General features: G+C 39.4%; 1 protein-coding gene and 1 long non-coding RNA gene across 8 annotated transcripts in view; one reads left to right on the forward strand and one right to left on the reverse strand.

The window, feature by feature from the left end:
• Positions 1–22114, reverse strand: part of RBKS (ribokinase) — an 81447-nt gene that overhangs the window by 50428 nt on the left and 8905 nt on the right. For 6 of the 7 annotated variants that reach the window (XR_012496287.1, XR_012496288.1, XM_019735338.2 and 3 more), the window contains exon 2: positions 10086–10218. Coding sequence is in view for 5 of the 7 variants with exons in the window: in XM_019735338.2 (XP_019590897.1) it covers positions 10086–10218 (133 nt within the window). In the remaining 2 variants the exon portion in view is untranslated. Of the gene's footprint in view, positions 1–10085; positions 10219–14982; positions 15207–22114 lie in introns of all 7 variants that reach the window. The other variant, XM_019735342.2, reaches the window with a different exon arrangement.
• On the forward strand, positions 487–21233 carry LOC141571521 (uncharacterized). Its single transcript, XR_012496289.1, has 3 exons — positions 487–1958; positions 3556–3851; positions 20434–21233. It is a non-coding gene; the product is annotated as an uncharacterized LOC141571521 (long non-coding RNA).

Below are 22114 nucleotides of genomic sequence, written 5' to 3' on the forward strand. Positions count from 1 at the left end.
TTAAAAGGGCATATCTGCACAGTAATTTATAAACATTAACTAATTAATCTTCTTAATGTAAGTCGCTAGACTTGAATTTAGCCCAAAGAATTGTTATATATTAATGTTCCACTGAAAGCCTGCCTAAAATGGGAGGCACTTAATAACTGACACAAGTTCTATAGGTTCATTCTCGGTTTTGATCTGTTCACGTGGAAATTCCCACTGACCAGAGCTGCCCACCGCCACCAACCTGCAATATTTATGAAGCATCTCAGTTGTTGGTTACTTCATTGTAAATGACAGCATCTTTGTAATGACCTGCCTGGTGGTTTAGAATCTGGTCTTTTCCCCTGACCCTGACGCGGAGGGCACAGAGGAGGGAATTTTAAAAAGCCCTTGATAACTTGGTATAGTGGAATTTGGTTGTTTTTGCATCCTAGCATCCATTCTGGTCATGATACTTCAGGTTTTGCTTTGGAACCCACTGTTCATAGAGAACACGATTAGGGTGGCACAGTTGTTACACTCAATGAACTTATGTTGACATATCGTTACCAGTCAAACTCTATGGTTTACATTCGGGTTCATTCTGATGTGGTACATTCTATGGGTTTTGACAAATGTATAGACATGTATCCACCATTATATTATCACACAGATGGTTTCACGGGCCTAAAAATCCTTGGTGCCCTGCCTATTCATCACTCTGTGCCCCTTAGTTCCTCGCAACTACTGACCTTTTCACTGTCTCTATAGTTTTGTCTTTGTCAGAATGTCATCTAGTTGGAATCATACAGTATGTAGCCTTTCCAAACTGACTTCCTTCACTTATCAATATGTACCTAAGGTTCTTCCATGTCTTTTTGTAGCTTGTTGGCTCATTGCTTTTTAGCGCTGAATAACATTCTCCGGTATGGATGTACCAGTTTATTTATCCATTCACCACTGAGGGACATCTTGGTTGCTTCCAAATTTTGGCAATTATGAATAAAGCTGCTATAAACATCCATGGGCAGGTTTTTGTGTGAAGGTCCTCCTGTTTTTATTTTTAGTTTTAACCAGTTGTCAACATCTCAATATTAGATTTCACAAAAACAAACAGATTTTCTGGAGGTCCTGAAAATTCAGAGGTTCTGGTAACACTGGGCCAACATTCCTGCAAGGCAACCTCGCTGGCACTGCCCCAAAGATGGGCACATACTCTCTGGTTCCCTACCGCCCCACCTGGCCCACTGCAATGTATGTGACCTGCTCGGCCCCCGGAGGTCTTGAGGCTTGCCACTCTTGAATTGTACTTCTATTTTTCTGTCCTGCAGGTGAGCACTACGTCAATGGATTATGTGTCTATTTAGGTCTCAGCCGCTCCTACTGTGTTCTGCCCTTCCACAAAAAATTGTTCCTCTCTGGATATTTCAAAAGATAGAAACCGAAAGATTTACTTGAGCCATGATCCTCAATGAGTGAAAATAAAATTTCCTGGTGAGCTTTTGGACTGTCTAGATCAGAGGTTGGTTTTTTTTTTTTTTTTCCTATAAAGACCAAGATAAGTAATATTTTAGATATTGTGAACCATATGGTCTCTTTTGCAACAGTTCACCTCTGTCATTGCAGCAGCCAAAGAAAAACTGTCAACAAATGGATGTAGCTGTGTTCCAATAAAACTTTTTTTACTTTTTTTTTATTATTTACAAAAATACGTAGTAGGCAAGACTTGCCCCAAGGGCCATGTTTGCTGACCCCCGATTTAAATGTCACTTCTGATACCTTCCTCCTCAGAGAACACTTTTTCCTGGGCTCCTTTTCTGGCTGAAATGCTGAATAGACAATAATGTCAAACAGTATATAATAATTTTTTATTAGCAGAATTTCTATCTCTACAAGAGCGTCCACGACAAAGCATTGCTGTGAGGAGAGTTCCCTGGAAGGACCATCCACCAAAGGTTTCCTTCATGGAAGGCTGGCCATTTATCTACTAGGTAAGTGCCAAAGTATCCTATTTCTTTGGTCAAAGATTCATACCAGAAATACATTCTTTGTTCTCTCATCTTTTTTTTTTTTAAAATATTATTTAACTCTCTCCCATGAGCAATCAAGATGTTCAGTAGTAATGTTGTGGGGATTAAGAAGAGGCCATCCCTTGGCATGTGGCGCCTGATACAAATTTGAGCACAGAAACTTCTCTCCCCTTTCCTGTTGGTTTTATACTCGTACAGGCAAACTCTGTGTAAGGTGATACATGGTGGTGATGATGTAAACATTAGGAAGTGGTGCAGGGATTAGGAAGAATTGTTGGAGGGGAGGAGGAAACCAAAACAACATGCAACTCTGCCCTCAAGAAACTGATAGTATCAGAGGGCAATAAGACATACGGAGGCAGCCATAAGACCAGGTGGAGGTCATGTGCACAGAGGCGTCCATGGCAGGGATATTGTGCGCAGGGGACCTGCACTTGCAAGCTCGCTGCAGTCGTACCTGAGAGGCTGTAGCAGGGGCCGCCTTCGTCCTGCTCAGAGCATCACCTGATGGCTGGATCCCCTGGTGATGGTTACGGTCCAGGTTTATTCTAATAGTGATTTCCTGGCAAGTCTGTTGGCTGGCCTTTAAACTCTTATTAAGTGAGAAGTGGAACAAAATACTTTGCTTTTGCCATCTTTGATGTTCCCTTGTCAAAAATAAAGATCTGGTAACTAAAAAATAATGGAAAAGTAACAACACTGCTGAGGATTCAGAGAAGTCAGCTCTAGCTCCTTTAACTTTACATTTAGGTTGTAGTGATACATTACAACATATAATAAAAGAAGTGATGAAAAGCCTACGAATGGGAAGACAGTATTTTCCTTTGTGTCATGAAAGCGCCTTCACACTAGCTGTGTGATTTTGGCAAGCCATTTTAACTCTCTAGGACTCAGTGTCCTTATCTGGAAAGTTACAGTAACTTTGCTGTGAGGATAAAATAAAATACTATGCATGAAAGAAAGCACGTTTAAATGGGCAAAGGATTAAGTAAGGGTTTGGTGCTATCATCATCATCGTCAACATCAGGCTGCTTCTTGTGGAGGAAGGGCAGGGCTACTGCTGCTTAGATTCAGTCTTATAAACTACTTCTGTGCCCACCTGGTTCTCCGACTCTCCCTGTTCTTCCTGTTGCTTCCTATTTTCAAACAGAAGAGCATTTGATCATGGAAGCAAACATATGGGTGCATGAAATTATTTTTAAAATGAGACCGTATTTCTACTATTCTAATAAAAAACATAGCACTTCCATGAATGGTTTGTGGCAACTAATAGTGTTCTATGTATCCCGTTACTTTCATGAGAATGAGATAGCCAAGGGGGAGGGTATCTGTGCCTTGGGAATAATGTTTAAGCTTTAAGTAGGTCTAAATCACATATCAAAATGTGGACAAACAGCAATGGAAATCTAGGTCCTATTTAAAACGATCCTCTTTTTCTTTCTGCAGTTGCACAGGTGACATGTGCAATATTACACTAACAGAACACCATCTTCCCCATTTCTTCACCCTCAAAGCTTCTTACGCATTCATTTATTCTCCTGGGTTTATTTTTTACTAGGTTGAAGAAGTGAACACCTTCCACTCTCCTTTGCTTACTTCTGACCCAAGGTTAAATCTCTTCCCCAGTAACTGGAAATTGATAACCAGAAGTCCAAGGAGTAGACTCCATGCAAAGATGTCCTTCATTGCCTGCCACTGGGAGCTGAGTGCAAATATCTTGAAAATCACCGTGACTGAAACAAATGAAAGGCCTTTACAATAATATCAACTGTTATAAAGGAATCTGCATGGGAATCTTTGGAGGCTTCCTTATGTTTCCCATTACACACTGGCTATCAAGTTAATATGAAAACTGTAAGTATCTTGGCCATGAGGCAAATGGTGCACAGGGGCGTCAGGAAACCTGGAATGTGATTTCAGTTCTGCCATTACCAAGCTACATTTTGCCGCCAATTGTTCCATCTTAGCCAGGCTGTAGGGTAGGACTGGCGTCAGTTATCTTTGGCAGGCAGGAAACCAGTAGTTCTCAACCATGGCTGCTTATTAGTCTCTCCTGAGGAGCTTATAAACGTCCTGATGCCCAGGTCACACTTCAGACCCATTCAATCAACCCCTCTGTAGGTGGGAACCATAGAAAGCTTCCCAGGTGATTACAATGAGTAGCCTCCAGTTTGAGGACCACTGGTTGCAGGTGAGGAAGTGTCTGTAAGCTTTGTCTGTGTGGAAGAAATGCAGAGGGAGGGCCCAGTCCTGCCTGGTACTAGGGAGGTAAGTCGACTAAGTACGAGCACGAGAAGTGTGACCTGCAGCATCTGCTGGGGCCGACGGGCCCGTCAGGGTCCTGCACGGGGACCGAGGAAAGGTAAAGCCCAAGAAAATTATTTCTTTGGCTTGTGTTGGCTGACTCCAGTCTCATTTGGATATGGCCCAGGCCTGTTTCCCTTTGCTTCTTTTGCTTCTATCTTTCTAAAACTCGTACTTAGCAAAAATAGTTGGATTTCTGTTTTTCAGAGTGGTCAGTAGAAGCACGATTAACTTGACATTATCATTTGACTGTGTTAAAACAGTGTGAGTTCAGTATATTCATGTCTATTTTCTTGCTCTCGCTTACGAGTGTGAGAACGTAGAAGTTCTTTCCTCTGTCCTCCACTTAATCAAACTGTACCTGTTTTTCAAGCATCGGCTTAAGGCCTACCTTCCCTAGTCTACCCTTTGTTAATCTTATTTCCAGAACCCCTACAGCATTCCTAATGATACTATATAATTAAACATTCAATTGAATACCATCTTATATTGTTTTCCTAAACCATCTTCCTTAAAGTCTAGTCTTCCTAAAAGCGTATTGGAGACTGTAGCTTAGCATACCTTTATCCCCCTTTAAGCCTTCTGCATTAAAGGTGTTCTGTAAGTATTTCATCACCTTTGATCAAATACTTGCCTGTCTATTCATTTTCTTTGGGCCTATTTATCATTCTTAAAGGGACATGATTACAAGCACCCATACTATTCTAGTTGTGGCTGCAGAAAGGTTCTATCCAAGGTTTTGTTTCTAATAGTCCTCTTAAAGGCACTTTCCTGCGCTTTTGGTTGCAGCAGTGAAGTACTTCTGGGCAGAAAGATTCTGGGAAAACCACACAGTTTGAGGTAGCCTGTCCGTGTGCCTGTTCCACGTGAAAGATGTCAGGTCATCAGCAACTGTGACAGCCACGCACACCTAAGCTAAAGCAACTCCCAGAACCCCAGATGCTCTTAAGGAAATGCTGGGCTCAGCTCCACCCTGAATATTTCAGAGCAGCACTGTTGAACAGAACTTTCTATCATGATGAAATGTCCTGTATCTGTGCTCCCCAATACATACACTCGAAATGCAGCCAGTGTGATGGAGGAACTCAATTTTTAATTTAATTTTAATTTATAATTTTATTTTAGATTTAATTTAAATCAAAATAGCCACACGGGGCTGGTAGCTACTGTATCGGACCATTCACCTGTACAGTGAGATGGGAATTACGCTCATGGAAAACAAGGGCTGCGTGTATCAGGAGCAAGAACATTCATTTCTCCAGCTAAGGGGACTGAGGCGCTTCCTCCACTCTTACCACTGGGAGGCTTCTCTTTGCGTGGAGGGAGGGCCAGTCAGGGGCTTCCACATCCAGAGCCAACAACCTAATGTGGAGTCAGCACCATCATAATAAACATCTATTTCAAAATGGTTGAGGAACGGGCTGCTTAGAATCCTTGAATGTCAGGAAACATCTCGTAATTCCACCCGACAGCGTATATTTGAGATAAATAAAACCTAAGAGGAACAAGGTATCTTACCCGAGGTCACATGCAATGGAATATTCAGCTGAAAATGTTATATATGTTAAAACAGGTTCCTGATTTCACAGAATATGTGAAAATATAATTAACACCAAACCTAAGCTGAATATAGTTTAATCTTTGTGATTTAAGCATTTTTTTGACTTTTCAGTGCCTGAGGGTCAAAATGAACAGCAGGTTTGGGAGACTCAGCTACATTTGTTGTCCTGTAACAAAATCCAGCAGTTGGTTTTTTGACTAAATCCCTCACATTCACTTTTTAACTTGTCATTTGTGGCTTTATTATAGAAGATGAAAGAAAAATACATAAAATTCCAGTTGTTTAAGCTTGCTGGTTGTTTGAATCCTAGATAAATGGGTGTTTACCTTAATAATGGCCTTTATACAAAGTTAATGTTACAGTCAGCATGATCAGGCCTGCTTATCTGAGAGTGGTGGTGGGTTTGTAATCCAGTTATTTCTTCTGTTCTTCCTTTAGGAGGCATATTTTATTTATTTGGTTAGAGCCGGAGGCTCCCCCGTGTTTGGATATGTGGCCAGGATTTCCAGTCGACACAGCCAACTAGGTTTTAACCAGTGGTCTTTCAACAGAGTTCAGGAAAGGACAGATTTCACTTCATTGTATATTACCTGGAAAGGTCTGGTGACTAATTTTTGATCTTTGAAAATTCAAATCTCAGCACATGATTACTTGATTGTCCCAAGATAAATTTAACATAGAAGGCGCTCTCTTGGTTAAGATGATAGGTACTTTAATATACTACTTTTCAAGCTATCTGTGGTGAAGCCTCGGGATGTTTTTTTTTTTCATTTTCAATCCATTTGCGGATTAATAATTTTGTAAAATATAATAATGAAATGAAAAGAGTCTTAGAAAATACAAGGCCTAATTTATTACTATTATATTCAACAGCTATAAAATTACTCTATCAAATTGCTATAAATATTTCTTTTTGCTCTCAATTTCTGTATTGTCCAGACCAGTGACAGTTTACCGCCTGGCCTGAGGACCAGACTTTGAGTAGCCCTGCTCTAACGTACTGCCTCTGTCACAGAACTTCCTACCTGGCCATTCTGAAAGGAAAACAAACCGCTACTTGTATTGGTTTAGAATTAGATAGTCTAACATTTGAAGGAAGCAAGACCAGGTAATTTCCGGAAGGCCTTCTCAGTTTGTTGATTTTCGATCTGGGTCATTTGGGTCCATGTCTGCTTGTGGCTTCCTTCCACCTGCACAAGAAGCAGGGCCTCTGGGATCATAGTGGCCACTCAAGGTGAGCCCTTTGTCTACCATGGTGCTCCTGAGCTGCAGTTTTTGATCAGAAATACCCTCCTCTTCTAACATTTGGAATTGAGGAAGAAGAGACACTTAAATCAGGTGAAGTCCTATGAAAAGTGTCCCAACAGGCCCTTTGCCCTGCCAAGAAGACTTTCATTTTCTGTGATGTCTGCCTGGATTTTTCATCTCAATGTATCGTGTCCAATTAGCCTTGGCCCATGACTCAGTTGAATACTGACTGTACAACTCTTAACTACTTGACGTGTTTCATCACACACATTTCACTGTACGTGTATTGATGGACTCTTACTAGTCCTTGCCACAATATCTTGAGAGATATTTCTCCTTAGCTTAATGTAAGATGTTTTGCATGTGCCATCAAACAGTCTTACTTCATGAGAGCTTAAATTTTAGTTTGTTTAGGGCAGCAGTAGAAGTTAATGTTGCTAAGAAAACCAGAGGAAATTTTCTATCTGTTTTTCTTTTGTTCCATCTGTTCATTTTTATCTTGAGTAATTTAATGATTTTTGGTCGCTACTTGGAATTTGTCATCTTTAACAAACTGCTATAAAGCAGTTTGGCTAATGTGCTTGATAAAAATATATTTCACAATGGAAAGAAATACCACGATTAATGGGTAGTAGCAATAACTTCCACTATAAAAGAGATTTTCTTTTTCTTGTTAAGAAGTCTAAGAATATTATGCAATTTGCTTAAGCTTAAATAAAGCCACGTGTAAAGGTCCCGGGTTATCAAAGCAAAGTAACCCTGTATAGGCTTTAGCTCAAACTATGTTTTCTTTTCCTCTCTGTCCAGACATCCAGGTTAAATTTCACTGTGGGGCTAAACACTAGATGACTAAATTGACGGCGTAGTAGAGATAAAGAACTTTCAACATTGTGCAGGTGCTGACGTAAACCACCATACACATACCAGAATAAGAGAAATAGCACTTTTGCTTTAATCACCCTCCTAACTGGAAAATTTCCCCAAATACAGCCCTCTGCCTTCTATTCCTCTCATATCCACTCTTACGGTTTCATGATTCATTTCCCAAGTTCAGTTCCACAATGCAAATATTTCGATTTTGCATTTCTCTCCCTGTCTCAAATTCAACAGACCTAAAATAAAACCAATCTCAAAATCTTCAGCATTGGATGAGATCCCAGGGGACATCCAATTTTGACTCTAATGGCTACATGAATAGCTTTTATAAAGCTTCCAGGAGGGGGTTTCTAATCTCTCTCTTAGCAGCTCCAGCTGTAGGGCTCTCCCCTCTCCTCAGGGTAGCCATTCTTGGCACCTTGCTTCCAGTACCAGTTCTCTGTCCAGCTTTTCCCAGGCAGGAAATGATACCTCTTTCCAGTTCCCAAACCCCCTTAAGTCAGCACCATCTGATTACTCTCCAAACCCTGAGTTTCTAATCAAGTATAGGATGGGTCAGGCCTAACATTTTTAATCAGCTCCCTCTCCAAGCCCCATAATTCCTAGCGCATCATAGGTCATCAGTAATTAACTGTGGATTAATTGATGTTTTAAACCTATCGAGAGCTCACCCTTAGCAAATGGGGGTTTCTTATTCTGAATCTGTACTTCATGTGATATTTTTGACCAAATAGCCAGATGAGAACTATATCATGTTAATCATAAATCAGAAATAAAGCTACAGTTCATTAGTAGATGAAATGATAATTGTATAGTTTGTGCATCATTTAAAGACTCCCATGGAGAGAAAAGTGCTGTATGCAATCGGAAGTGACATTTCAGAGAAATTTTGGTAAAATCTACCCAGTTGACAGGAGAGAGCTCATTCTTTTAAACTTCTTACATTTTTCTTTTAGGAAGGTGCAGACCCAGTTTACACCATCCTAAAATAAATAAACTACCTTTCCTGTTATACCAGTAATGAAAGCATCTTAACATTTCATTAAAGATGCAAAAGTTGAACCTTTGGCAGCCAATTTTGTTTGATTTATTTTCAAATAATTTCAGTAGGATGGAAATAGGAATACTGTATTTTACACCTCATTTCTTTATATACCTGAAAACAGAACTATGCCCAAAGATCAGTTACATGCAGTACATTAAGGCCCAGTTTCCTTTCTGACCCAAGATACAGCATTAGAAGAAAAGAACTTAGAGATGAGGAAATATCTTGGTCTCATAACTTCCCAAAGCTGTGTTGCTGCAGTGAAACCTGCTCAAAACAGGATGACTCATGCTGTTGTTTGGAAGTTGTACAGAGAAACCCATCGGAATAGGCTACTCTCCTCACTGCTCACCTTCTAGTTACCAACTCATGCAACTCAGCCAGTGCAACATGAAGTTAGTTGAGGCCTGCCACTTCCCACAGGGTTCAGTGAGGTAGAAGCTCCTATAAATGCCAAGGAAAATGGCGCTCTCTTATTTAAATCTTTAAAAGCAATGAACTTCTAAAAGAATTGAAAACAACCATTCCCACAAGTACACGTACATACGTGTTTATAGCAGCACTGTTCACAAGAGCCAACAGGTGGAAACAGCCAACTGTCCATCCACAGATGATTAGATAAACAGATTGTGGCATATGTGATAGAATATTATTCAGCCACAAAAGGAAGTACTGATACCTGCTGTAAGGTAGATGAACCTTGAAAACATTATGCGAAGTGTAAGAAGCCAGACACAAAATGTCACATATGATTCCATATATAGGAAATATCCAGAAAAGATAAATCCGCAGAGACAGGATGCAGTCTGCTGGTTGCCAAGGGCTGCGGGGAGGAGGAAATGGGGAGAAAAAACTGTTTAATGGTAAGGAGTTTTATTTTGGAATGATGGAAATGTTCTGGAACTAGGTAGAAAGGGTGGTTGTACAATATTATGAATGTACTAAATGCCACTGAATTGTTCACTTGAAAGTAGTTAAAAACAACAACAATGAACTCAAGTCTTAAAACCAGATTCGTACCTTCAGAATCCTCTCCACTGAACTTGACACTCACCTTGCACACCATGGCAGTCCTTGCTCCGAGCCGAGCAGCTTGGACACACTGGTTGGCACCTTTCCCTCCAAAGCCAATGAAAAACTTATGTCCATGGATGGTTTCTCCAGTTTTTGGCAAACGAGGAGTAAGACTATCATAATTTAAAAAGAGAAGGACAAAAAAGCACCTTGGTAACTGCAATCAATTGAAGTTATTCAGAAGAGAGAGCAAGGTTATCTGATGGCGCTCTAGCCTTAGCAACCAGACTGCGAGCAGACGCAGGCAAGAGTCCCTTTTTCTTTAAGGTGACATTCAGTAGTTTGCGTCCCTTTCCAGAATCCCTCTGCCTGACAGAATTCCTGTCCCCCACTGCCCCACACCTGCACCCCTGTAGGTAGCTCTGTGCCAGGTCCTAGTGTCTGCACTGCATCAGGCTTGTTCATGGGTGTCTCTGTTTTCCATCTGGGGGAACTGTCAGAAGGAAGTATCTTCATATTCCCCCTTCCCAATGCCCAGCATAGAGGTTTAGTCACAGTGGGACTTAATCAATGGAACCAAGTTAATGTGTGTTTCTGTTTGGGTTTATCTGGTCACTTTCATAAGAAGCAGGAAGTCTACCGGGATTCCGGTAATCACTTCAGGACCTAAGGGGAAGAGAGAAGTTACAATTCCAGGCACTAAAGAATCGTGGTTTCCTTGTGGGCAGCGTGGGGATGGGGAATTTAGATGGCAGGATCAAGTTTTCATCCTAATACACCGTGTGTATTACCCATTTCATGTACTGTCTCCAAAGACGTACCCGTTTGAAAAAAATGGATTCTAAAGAGCTAAGTTTAGTTTCAATTTTTACTGTCGAAAACTCTAAACATACAAAACTAGAGAAAATAGTATACTGATTTCCGCTATACCCATAACTCAGATTCAACTATTGTCAATCTTGTTTCAGTCTAACCCTTCATCAACTTCTCTAAGAGCTAAGGATTTTTACTGACATGTTATTACTGGTATGTTCCAGCCTAATGAGGATAGTATTAAATGAGTCAAAAAGTGAGAGTAATAGGTTTGCTCCAGTATATGATTTTCAAGTAAAGATGGAAGATGTGAGGAAACAAAATCTTTGAAGGACAGAAGACTTTGAAATGGAAAGGGAGTTCTGGGTGGAAGAGCAAGTGAAGAAGATGGGCTCAGTGGCATGAGGACAGGTTGGCCACGAAGAAGTCAGCCAAGGGCCAGATGGAGCAGATGAAGCGATGGCAGGTGTGACCCAAAAGGTTCATTCGCTTTAGACAGAAAAGAAAGGACAAGAGAGTTCACAACAGTAAGTAGACTGAGAACCTACTCTGTTTTAGCAGATTAGAAATTTCTATTCATTTCCTACGTAGGCTGTGATCTAGCTGAAACCAGTATCTTATTAGAGTAACAGAACAATGCCAACAGCCTGTTTGCAATGGGATGCCATGTGACTGATGACGAGGACGTATGATTGTGTCAATAAACACCAAGTTCAACCTGTGAACCTCCTTTCTGGAGTTCTAAAAGTCTCAATAAATTGAGCTCAACTACTCCATTCCTAGCAGGGCACTGTCAAATACGGTTCTCTGAGATTCAAAAGAGACTCATCGATAATTTGAAAACATCCCACTCCACTCCTCCCCTTTTCCATTCTATTTTTATCTTGGATTCTAAATGCGTTTATAGTACTGATGAAAAAATATACATCTACGAGGTTCACTTCTGAAAAAGGTACTCAATCAAGAGAAAAATGGTTTTAATGTAATGTTATTATCCTGTCATTTAATTTAGCAATGACAAGTGATGATGAGATTTTGATTTGCATCAGAAATCTTAAACATTTTAGGATTCTGTTATGAACAGGCAATGATGAGTAATCTGTGTGATTGAGTAACTGTGTGAATTCTTGGCTTATTGATGCTGCTACAAACAATGCTCATAACAACCTTAAAAAGAAAGAAACAGCCAATGTGGCTAAAAACAGGCCAAATAACTTAATTAGTAAGACTGTCACTAAAGAAACTTACGACTTCCACTATATTTACACTTAGATCTGGGTCACAATCCACTGGTTTGAATCAAGTGTATTTTTTATTATCAACTGTGGGAAATCATGAAAAATGTATCACCAGATTATTATCGGGATGTATCTGGATGTGGGGGAGGAGTGAAATCAGGGGTACAGCGTGTATGTGTTGGATGTGGTAGCAGATGGTTGGGATTTAAACAACTTATATTAACACAAGCTCTGTGCTAATTTAGCCATCACTGAAATTCCCCACTCCTTTGGAATGCTACTATTTTCCTTTCTTTTCCTTCTGCATCTTTGCCCTACTTTTATCTTTCTTCCCTCAGTTGTAGACTTTCCTTGCATGAGGGCAGGGACCCCGTCTGTTGTGTTCCCCATTTGATCTATCATACCTTATAGTCTGTAGTCACTTAGCATGGGGTGAACACTCTTGCTTACTGAACAAATCTTTGTAAGTCTCCCCTTTTCTCTGAAGGGTAGCAGAATATGCCACCCCAAAATATGATGGTAGGAGTTCAGGACATGCCACCCAAAATACACTGTTTTGATAATTGGTGATTTTGAGTTGTAGGCACTTGAGAAATGACAAAATGGGGACAGGCTTTCTCTGAACTCCACTTAAAGACAGACCCTCCAAAAGGAACTCAACTGCCATAAATCCCCTCCCCAGATGTTTTATCAACCAGGGAACATTGACTCTTGTCACAGGAGAGACCAGAAGTCCACACCACACCCAGAGAGACACTGCCACAGCTGTCATACCTCCCATCTATTCTAAGGGCCCATTCATCTTTCCTAAAAGTCATTGACTCTCCCTTACCAGGTCTACTTCCCCCTCCCTTTTCCCCATTAAGATGCTATTTTAAGGGTGAATTTGAAGTCACCTTGGGGAGTTACTCATTTTTTCCTGGGTTTCTCCCACATACACCTGAGGGATACATGTTAATAAACTTCTGTTGGTTTTTCTCTTGTTAATCTGTTTTTTCAGACGGGTCTCAGCCAAGAATTCAGAAAGGTAGAGGGAAAATCATTTTTCCTCTCCTGCATCTCTTTCCCACGTCTCCGCTGTGTAGCTTCCATTCTTCTGAATCAAGGACGTGGAAGTGTTGATGAATGGGAAGGAGGAGGAGACTGGCAGGGATGCCGGTTCAATTGTCAGGCAATAACAAGTCCATGTTTTACCAGACCGTACCCACTACATCCCAATATAAGCAGCATTCCTTTCCTATAAGCAAGAACTGTAACTAGGACTCATACTGTCATCCCTTCATGTATTAATTCAACACATGTTAAATCAGTGTTTTCCAGTGTACCTCCTACAGGGCAAATTGACTTGCAAAATGATATGCTGTTGGGTCAGCAATCCTAAGGGATTTGTATCAAAAAGACCTGTATAGCATGTGCTGCTAAGCAGAGAAGCCTTATAAAAAGTAAATGCATTAAACAGAGTTTTGAGAGTTTGTTATAAACCTAAGGGGGAAAATTCATACTTTTGTATTTTTGATATTTTGTGCTTAAATATATTATTTAAACATGAAGACTTGTGAAATTTCATTTGAGTCATTTCCTTTATGATGCCAAACCATTGCATTGTGTTCGTTTTTCTTACGGCTGCCTCAGTTCCAATTGGTCTAGACTCCCTCTGCCTATCACTTTTTGTCAGTCTTTTAAAACATTAAAATGAGTGGTGTTTTTTTTTTTTTAAATCCTAACTTTGATGCAAGTAATACATTAGTAAAAAAAGAAAAACAAGTTACAGAACAAGATTAGTATGATTTGATTCATGTTTTTTTAAAAAGGCAAGTGATATATGTATATGTTCTCAGAGGACATGTAAATGCATAGAAAATGAAATGTTCATGAGAAATCTCCATGAGAAGAGCAGAGAGCAAAAGTTTGTTTTACTTTATATACTTATGCATGGAGGTATGTGCAACAAGAATCTATTTATTATAAGGGGACACCACTTGTCACACTCTGGCCTCCCTGCATCTTTTTCCAGCCCCTGGTTCTTCTTGGGCTCCAGCTGGCTTCTTGCAGGTGCTAACAGCACCTTGCCCACGGCCACTCTCTTCCCACTCCAGGGTTTCTGTCTCTTGGTTATGGTTCTTCAGGCTGTCATGCAGGATTGAGCAACCAGTTGCCTGTAGGGGTGGCCAGCTGGCACATATCAAGCATCTTGTCTACGTTCTTCCCACGTCCGAGCTTCGCTTTCCCTGTCCCGTACTCTGCTCTCTGGGTCAGAGTTCTGAATAAAGTACGCTCACTTAAGCCTTTGTCTTGTGCTCTTGCTTTCTGTTGAACCCAGACTAAGACAGTTTATTGCTTATTTAATTTTTTAAAAAAGTAGATGAATCAGAGAATGGAAAGTGGAGAGCCACTAGAAAGTTACAAACAGGCAGAAAAGCATTTCCGAATTCTAAATCCTAATTTACTTTGAATTAGGCTTTCCTATCTTTTTAATGAAACCATGAAGTTAAGGTCAAGTTTAAGAAGGGACCTGCATGAAGCGCCTTCCCCTGGATGAAAGCATCACTGGGATTCGCCTCAATTCAAACATGACATCTAGAAGGGGTGCCAAAGACAAAGTGCTCAAAGAAGAAAAAAAGGAAGCAGTTCTGGTAGAAATGCATTGTTGCTACCATTGAAAACATTGAAATAGTGTAAATTTCTGAATGAGGGAGAAAACCCAAACAGAGAAAAACAATCACAAGAAAGATATTTGAATTTAAGACATTTGTAGCTTCAAAAAATCCACATTTGAAAGCTGGACATAAGGGAACACCAGTGGAGAGATGGCGACACCGTCCTGGGCCACGAGAGGCCACAGGGTTAGAGCCCAGGTGTGCCAGGCAGGAGGCCTGAGCCACTTACTGATTGTATCACCTTTGACAGCTTTCCCCTCTTTGAACCAGCTTCTTCTCTTGCAAAACAGGTTTAATAATACTTGTCAACTCCTTAAATGCCTGGGCTTTGTGCTCCGAGTTATTTCACTGACAGATGTTAGCAGAACAACTTATCAATTGCTTTTAACTTCTTGACAATGACGTGCTTGTTACAGATTCTCAGAGATGATTCATAGCAAAGGAAGGAATGACCTGGTGAAACAGGGATGAGCAGCGATTAAACCAAAAAGGTCACGCTAATACTGGCTCCAGCTCAAAGTCAAGGATATGATGCTTTTTGGCTTTTGCATTCCATCCTTTTTTCTTCTGGCTGCAAGCTTCTGACACACTGTATGACTTTATAACAGGGATCGTACTATTAGTTATTACCCAATTAACATTCATTATGCCCATTTATTATTCCTACTGCCTGCACTCTTCAACTAGATCTGTTCTCAGTATTTGTGTATGTCACATTTACAAGGATGAGGGTAATTTCCAAACCTAGTTAGTGATATCTATTTCTACCTCTGTAGAAAGAACTTAGCCTCCCAACTAAAATGTCATTCTGTGCTTCCAAACTCTAAATTTGCAGATATATATATGATTTATTTAAGAGAATGAAACACACATTATGCTTTAAACAGTTCTTAACTGATTTTGATTTCTAGCCCATATCTTTTCCTAGCTAATAGGTCTGGGTTAAAAAGTCATTTTGTTTGAGGTAGCCACTCTTGAACTTACAGAATAAATAATACTCTTCCATCCAGAAGTGGCCAGCCTTTCAGTGTCATAGCTTTGACCCTTATTGATCTAAATTTTGCTAATGTGTGAAAAAGTGTGCTGGGCACTGGGAGAGCCAGTAGAGATGAGTACATTTTGGTTTTCTCCCATGTGATGGTCTTACATGGCTTACTTCATTCACACCTCTGCTCAAATGTTACCTCCTCAGAGAGGTCTTCCCAGCCATCTTACAGGAGATCCCCCTCACTGTATTAATTTCTGCTAAGTATTCATTAATTCTGACGAGAAACACTAGGTTTCTGGATCAGAGACAGCCTTTTAATTACTCATAACTGCATTAGTTAGTTCTCTATGTCCCTGTCCCCACAGAGTGACATGATGAGAGAAACCTCGAAATGATGGATTTCTGTAGTTTATATATAGACAGCTGACACAGCTGCTGATCCTCCGCCCCTCGGGGGTGTGGCTGGGGAAGGGGGAGGGGCGAGGGGAACAGGGCCTATTGACCTTCTCTTTGTAATTAAACAAATCCTCTTGGGGGGGAGGGGTCTCTAGGTTTACAATCCCTAGCAAGTAAGTAATTATGTCCAAGGGAGAAGTCTCTAAATCTGTCCAGAGGTCTGTGACTTCCAGGGTTTATTTGCCATTCATTCTTTCACCCAGGTGCTAGTCATCTGAGCTCAGAGAGTCTCGATCATATAGAAATGTGAGAACATTCACGGAGTATGGCTTCCCAATTTATTTTTTTAAACTTTTATTTATTTAAGTGTGTTTTTCCAGGACCCATCAGCTCCAAGTCAAGTAGTTGTTTCAATCTACTTGTGGAGGGCGCAGCTCACAGTGAGTGGCCCATGCAGGGATCGAACCAGCAACCTTGTTAAGAGCACCACGCTCCAACCAACTGAGCTAACCGGCCGCCCCCTTCCCCCCCAACAATTCTCTTCATAGCAATATCACTGCCTGACATTATAATACTCATTTATTTCTTCTTTCCCTGTCTTGTTTTGGATTAATTGTACTTCATTTCTTTTTCACTTTGGTGTGTTATCAACTCTATCACTTTTTTCTATTTTTAAAAAGTGATCTGGGCCAGCCCGGTGGCTCAGGCGGTTGGAGCTCCGTGCTCCTAACTCCGAAGCCTGCTGGTTCAATTCCCATATGGGCCAGTGGGCTTTCAACCACAAAGTTGCCGGTTCGACTCCCTCCAAGGGATGGTGGGCTGCGCCCTCTGCAACTAGCAACGGGCAACTAGCAACCTGGAGCTGAGCTGCGCCCTCCACAACTAAGACTGAAAGGACAACAACTTGACTTGGGAAAAAAAAGTCCTGGAAGTACACACTGTTCCCCTTCCCCAATAAAAAATCTTAAAAAAAAAAAAAAGTGATCTAAGATTTACAATAAGCATCTTGAAGTTAATTAGTTTCTTTTCAAACGTTACGATGCCAGTTTATCTATAAATATAATTTACAGTAGTAGGCTTCCATTTCCTGTCCCTAACCTCATGCTCTTAGTCATGCGTTTTAGTTCCACGTGATATAAACCTTGCAACACTGTTATTATTATTTCACTGTCAATTGCCCTTTTAACAAATTAAGAAATGAAGGAAAAAAAGCCTTTGTAGTCACCTAGATATGATATTTACCATTTCTGGGACTCTTCATTCCTTTGGGTGGATCTGAGTTTCCACCTAGTATCACTGTGATTCCATGTAAAGAACTTTCTTCAATGTTTATTGTAGTGCAAGTTTCTGGTGATAAGTTCTCACAGGTATTGTTTTTCTGTCTTTATTTCTCCTTCATATTTGAAGGATATAGATTTCTAAGTTGACAGTTTATTTTCCAAGCAGTTTAAAGATTTCATTTAACTTTTTCTGGCTTGCATTGTTTCTGACAAGAAGTCTGTAATCAATCTTTGCTCCCCTATATGTAATGTGTGCTCTTTCCCTCTGGATGATTTTAAGAGTTTCTGTTTATAATTGGTTTGCAGGAATTTGATTACAATGTACTTTGATGTGGTTTACATTATGCTTATCCTGCTTAGGGTTCATTGAAATGCTTAGAGCAAGACATTTATAGTTATCAAAAAATTTGAAAAATTTCCAGCCATTATTTCTTCAAATACTTTTTGTGCCTCTCCCACGGTGTTTTTCTTCTTAGACTACAATTACACATATGGTAGGCCACGGCTGTCACATGACTGAGGTTCTGTGTATTTTGTTTAGTCATTTTTTTCTCTGTGCTTCAATTTAGATAATCTCTATCGTCAGGTATATGGATCCTTTCTTCTGTAATGTCTACTCTACTGATAAGCCCATTAAGTGACTCTTTCATTTCAGATATTGCATTTTTTTATTTCTTAAGCCTCTGTTTGGTTGTTTTATACATCTTCTACTTTTCTTCTCGCTATGTTTATGGTTTTCTTTAAATCACTGAGGGTATTTATAATGACACTTTTAAAAAATCCCTTTCTGCTAATTCCCCCATTCTTGTCATTTCTTTGCAGTTTTGATTGACTTTTTTTCTTGTGTGTAGATCACGTTTTTCTGATTAATGATTTTTGATTGGATGCTGAATATTACAAATGTTACATCATTGAGTGTCTTAATTTTGTTGTGTTTTCCCAAAGGGTTGAACTTTGTTTTTTTTTAGGCAGTTAAGTAATATCTGGATCTATCTGATTCTTTGAAGATTGTTTTTGAGATTTGTTAGGGGAGTTTAGAGTAGCCTTTCCTTAAGGGCGACCTCTTCTACTAAGTCGTGTCCTTCTGGGAGCTCTACCGAATGCTCCAGGGGTTCAATAATATCTCTGGCTGGATAGAACACCTCCCATTCCCGTGTAATTTCTGGGAAATGTTCAGCTTACAGCTCTCCAGTAGTTGCCAAGGTTTGTGAAGTTTCTTTCTATGTATGCCCATTTAGTATTTAGTAACAGACCCAAGGGGACACGTGCAGATTTCTGGACCTTTCCCTGATTAGCTCTTTCCTCTCCAGTATGTATTCCCCCAAATTCTAGCCCCCTTAGTCTCCCTAAACTATGAACTCAGTTTTCTCAACTCACTGATACTGCCATGATTTCCTCGAGTTCTTCCTCTCTGTACCATGGCCAGTAATGTGCCTCCAGGACTCACTTTGTTTCCTTTCTCTTCTGGATAACACTCCTTTTGTTCAGTATCTGAAACAACTGCTTCATATATTTTTGTCCCATATGTGTCCCATTTTCTAATTGTTTGTGGTGGGGAGGTAGGTCTGCTACTAGTTACTCCAACATGGTCAAAGTAAATTTATTTTGAATGAATGGTCTATACCATAGATATAGATATTTGATATAGATAATTGGGATGACAGATGCCTATGTACGTAATAAATCATACAGTGAGGTGAGAGCAGGGCAAAAGAGCTGTGTGGGATTGTAACCCAAGGAGAAAAGTAAACCAGGAATGTGGTCAGAATAATGGGGACAAAAAGGGGCCACATCCTTCTTCATTCCTAAACTGTGGGATACAAAAGATTGAGTAAAGAGGTGTCAGGAGAGGTGTATAGATCAAAATACTAAAAATATATTAAAATGAAAAGGTCATCTTCTAATGTATATATATGTATATATATACATGTAAATATATACACACATATATGTATATATACATACGTGCATGTATATATACCTATATACGTGTATATACATATATACACGTATGTATGTATATATACCTATATACATATATATACATGTATATATACCTTCTTGCTCCCAACTGAGAAAAGCCCTGAGAAAGAATAGAAGCCTGGACAGGAAGGTACAGAATGAGATAATTTTGGAACTAAAAGCTGCAAAAGGAGAGAGCAGAAGAAATATATATGTATAGGGGATTAGGGAATGTGGATTGGACTATTTAGGATGGCATATAAGGTATGTGGGAAAATCAAGATGCAGAAAAATGGAGCAGAAAGGGAATTGCTGAGACTAACGCATTTATCAAAGTTCCTGATGGAAAACTTTTTAATTCAGTGAAGAAGACAAAGTATGAAGTGACAAATAACTACAAAACCAATATTTTATTTTCTATTTTGCCAATTAATTTTAGTAAATTTTAAACTTCAAAATGACTTCTGTCACCACGCTGTAATTATCTAGGCTACTTCTTCCTGCCATCTGCTGGTATAGGTTAAAGAAATACAAATGGAATTAATTTTATCTTAAGGAAAATATAATTAGAAAGATAAATCAGCATACAAAAATATATTCTGGAATCAATTATTAAAAATTTTAATTTATCTACTATTTTTGGGTTTTGGTGCTCATGTTTCTTTCACATTCCTATCATCATGAATAATCAAGAACTGATTATATTATATTTGAGCTTCACAATACATTTGTAAGATGTTAGGGAAGGCCTTAGCATCATCTCTGTTTTCAGGGAGAAAGTGAGAATTCAAAACAGTAATGGCCTATCAACACGCACAGAGCTGTTTGGTGGCTGAGCCTAACTTTAATTCAGGTCTTATGATTCCATTGCAAGGATCTTTAAACCATACTATGCTACTTTCTTTGACAATCAGTTTTCTCTCATTTTTCTTTATTTTTTTGCTGAGCAAATGGTGAATTTATTGACAGAAAGAGGATAGGACAGTGCACTCTCAGAGTGGTGGGAGTAGGCAGACTGGGAGAATAACCACTGCCTTCTCTCAATTTTTTTTAGGAGGGTGAAGCTCACAATGGCCCATGTGGGGATCGAACCGGCAACCTTGGGGCCACCAGCAGTGCACTCTAACCAACTGAGCTAACTAGCCATCCCTCATTTTTTTTTCCTAATGAGAAGTTTTAAGATCTGTTCTCTTAGCAACTTTCAAATATGCAATACAGTATTGTTAGCTATAGTCACGTGCTGTACTATATACCCCCAGGACCTGTTTATTTTATAACTGGAAGTTTGTAACTTTTGACCCTTTTTACCTATTTTACCCGCCTTCCCACCACCTGCCTCTGGTAACCACCAATCTGTTTTCTGTATCAAAGAGCTTTTTTGTTTTTTTTGGTTTTGAGATTCCCAAATAAATGAGATCATATGGTATTTGTCTTTGTCTGTCTGACTTATTTCACTTAGAAATAAATGAAACCCTCTACGACCACCCATGTTGTAAATGTCAAGATTTCCTTCTTTTTTTATGGCTGAATAATATTCCATGTTATGAAAATTGGAATGAAAATGGTGTGAAAATTCCACATTTTCTTTATCCCTTCATCCATTGATGGACACTTAGGTTGTTTCCATATCTTGATTATTGTAAAAATGCTGCAATGAACATAGAAGTGAACATATCTTTTCCAGTTAGTTTTTTTGTTTCCCTCAGATAAATACCCAGGAGAGGAATTGCTGGATCGTAAGGTAGTTCTATTTTTAGTATTTTGAGGAACCTCCATACTGTTTTCCACAGTGGCTGCACCAATTTACATTCCCAACAGTGTATGAGGGTTCCTTTTTCTCCACATCCTCACCAATACTTACTATGTTTTTATCTTTTTAATAATAGTCATTCTAACAAGTGTGACATAATATCACATTGTGGTTTTGATTTGCATTTCCCTGATGATTAGTAATATAGAACATCTTTTCATGTACTTGTTGGCCATCTGTATGTCTTCTTTGGAAAAATGTCTATTCAGATCCTCTGCCCATTTTTAAATTGGATTATTTGTTTCTTTGCTATTGAGTTGTATGAGTTCTTTATATATTTTGGATATTTTTCTTTCAGTTTTGACTATAATATGGAACATTCAGTACCTATAACAAATACTTGTTTAACATTATTAATATGAGCATAAAAATATAACAAACTCTATACTTAAAAAAGACCTACATGTACAGATCATTCCATTCCTCTACTTCTTTTGGCCGTGGTACGAAGTGATGTTACCGGGGAAAGAGTGGTCTCCTCCATCACAATGTCACAATAAATTTAGTGTTTATTCTTAAAATCTTATTAGCATTTCAGATCTCTTTGCATATCTGATTCCCTATGCCTGGAATATTCTTTCCCCTGCTTCTGTGCTGAGCTAATCCATATGCATCCTTTCAAATTCAACTCAGATATTACCTCCTCTATGAGTCCTAGTTGAACAGTGTGGGTTGGTTGACCTCCATTCTAGCAACCTATTCATGTTTCTCATATTCACTTCTGTACACTATGGCTTAAGACTGTGCCTAGATACATCATGTGTCCAATAAATATTTCTTAAAATATATATTAATAGTGCCAGATACCATTACTTGAGTGCTTACCGTAAGATAAATATTGCACTAAGCATGTTTTGACCACTAAATCACTTAATCCTTACAATAACCCCATAAGAAAGTTATTTTTTCCCTCTCCATTTCACCG

Source organism: Rhinolophus sinicus, linkage group LG05, assembly GCF_036562045.2.
Source record: "Rhinolophus sinicus isolate RSC01 linkage group LG05, ASM3656204v1, whole genome shotgun sequence".
In the NCBI taxonomy this organism is placed as follows: domain Eukaryota; kingdom Metazoa; phylum Chordata; class Mammalia; order Chiroptera; family Rhinolophidae; genus Rhinolophus; species Rhinolophus sinicus.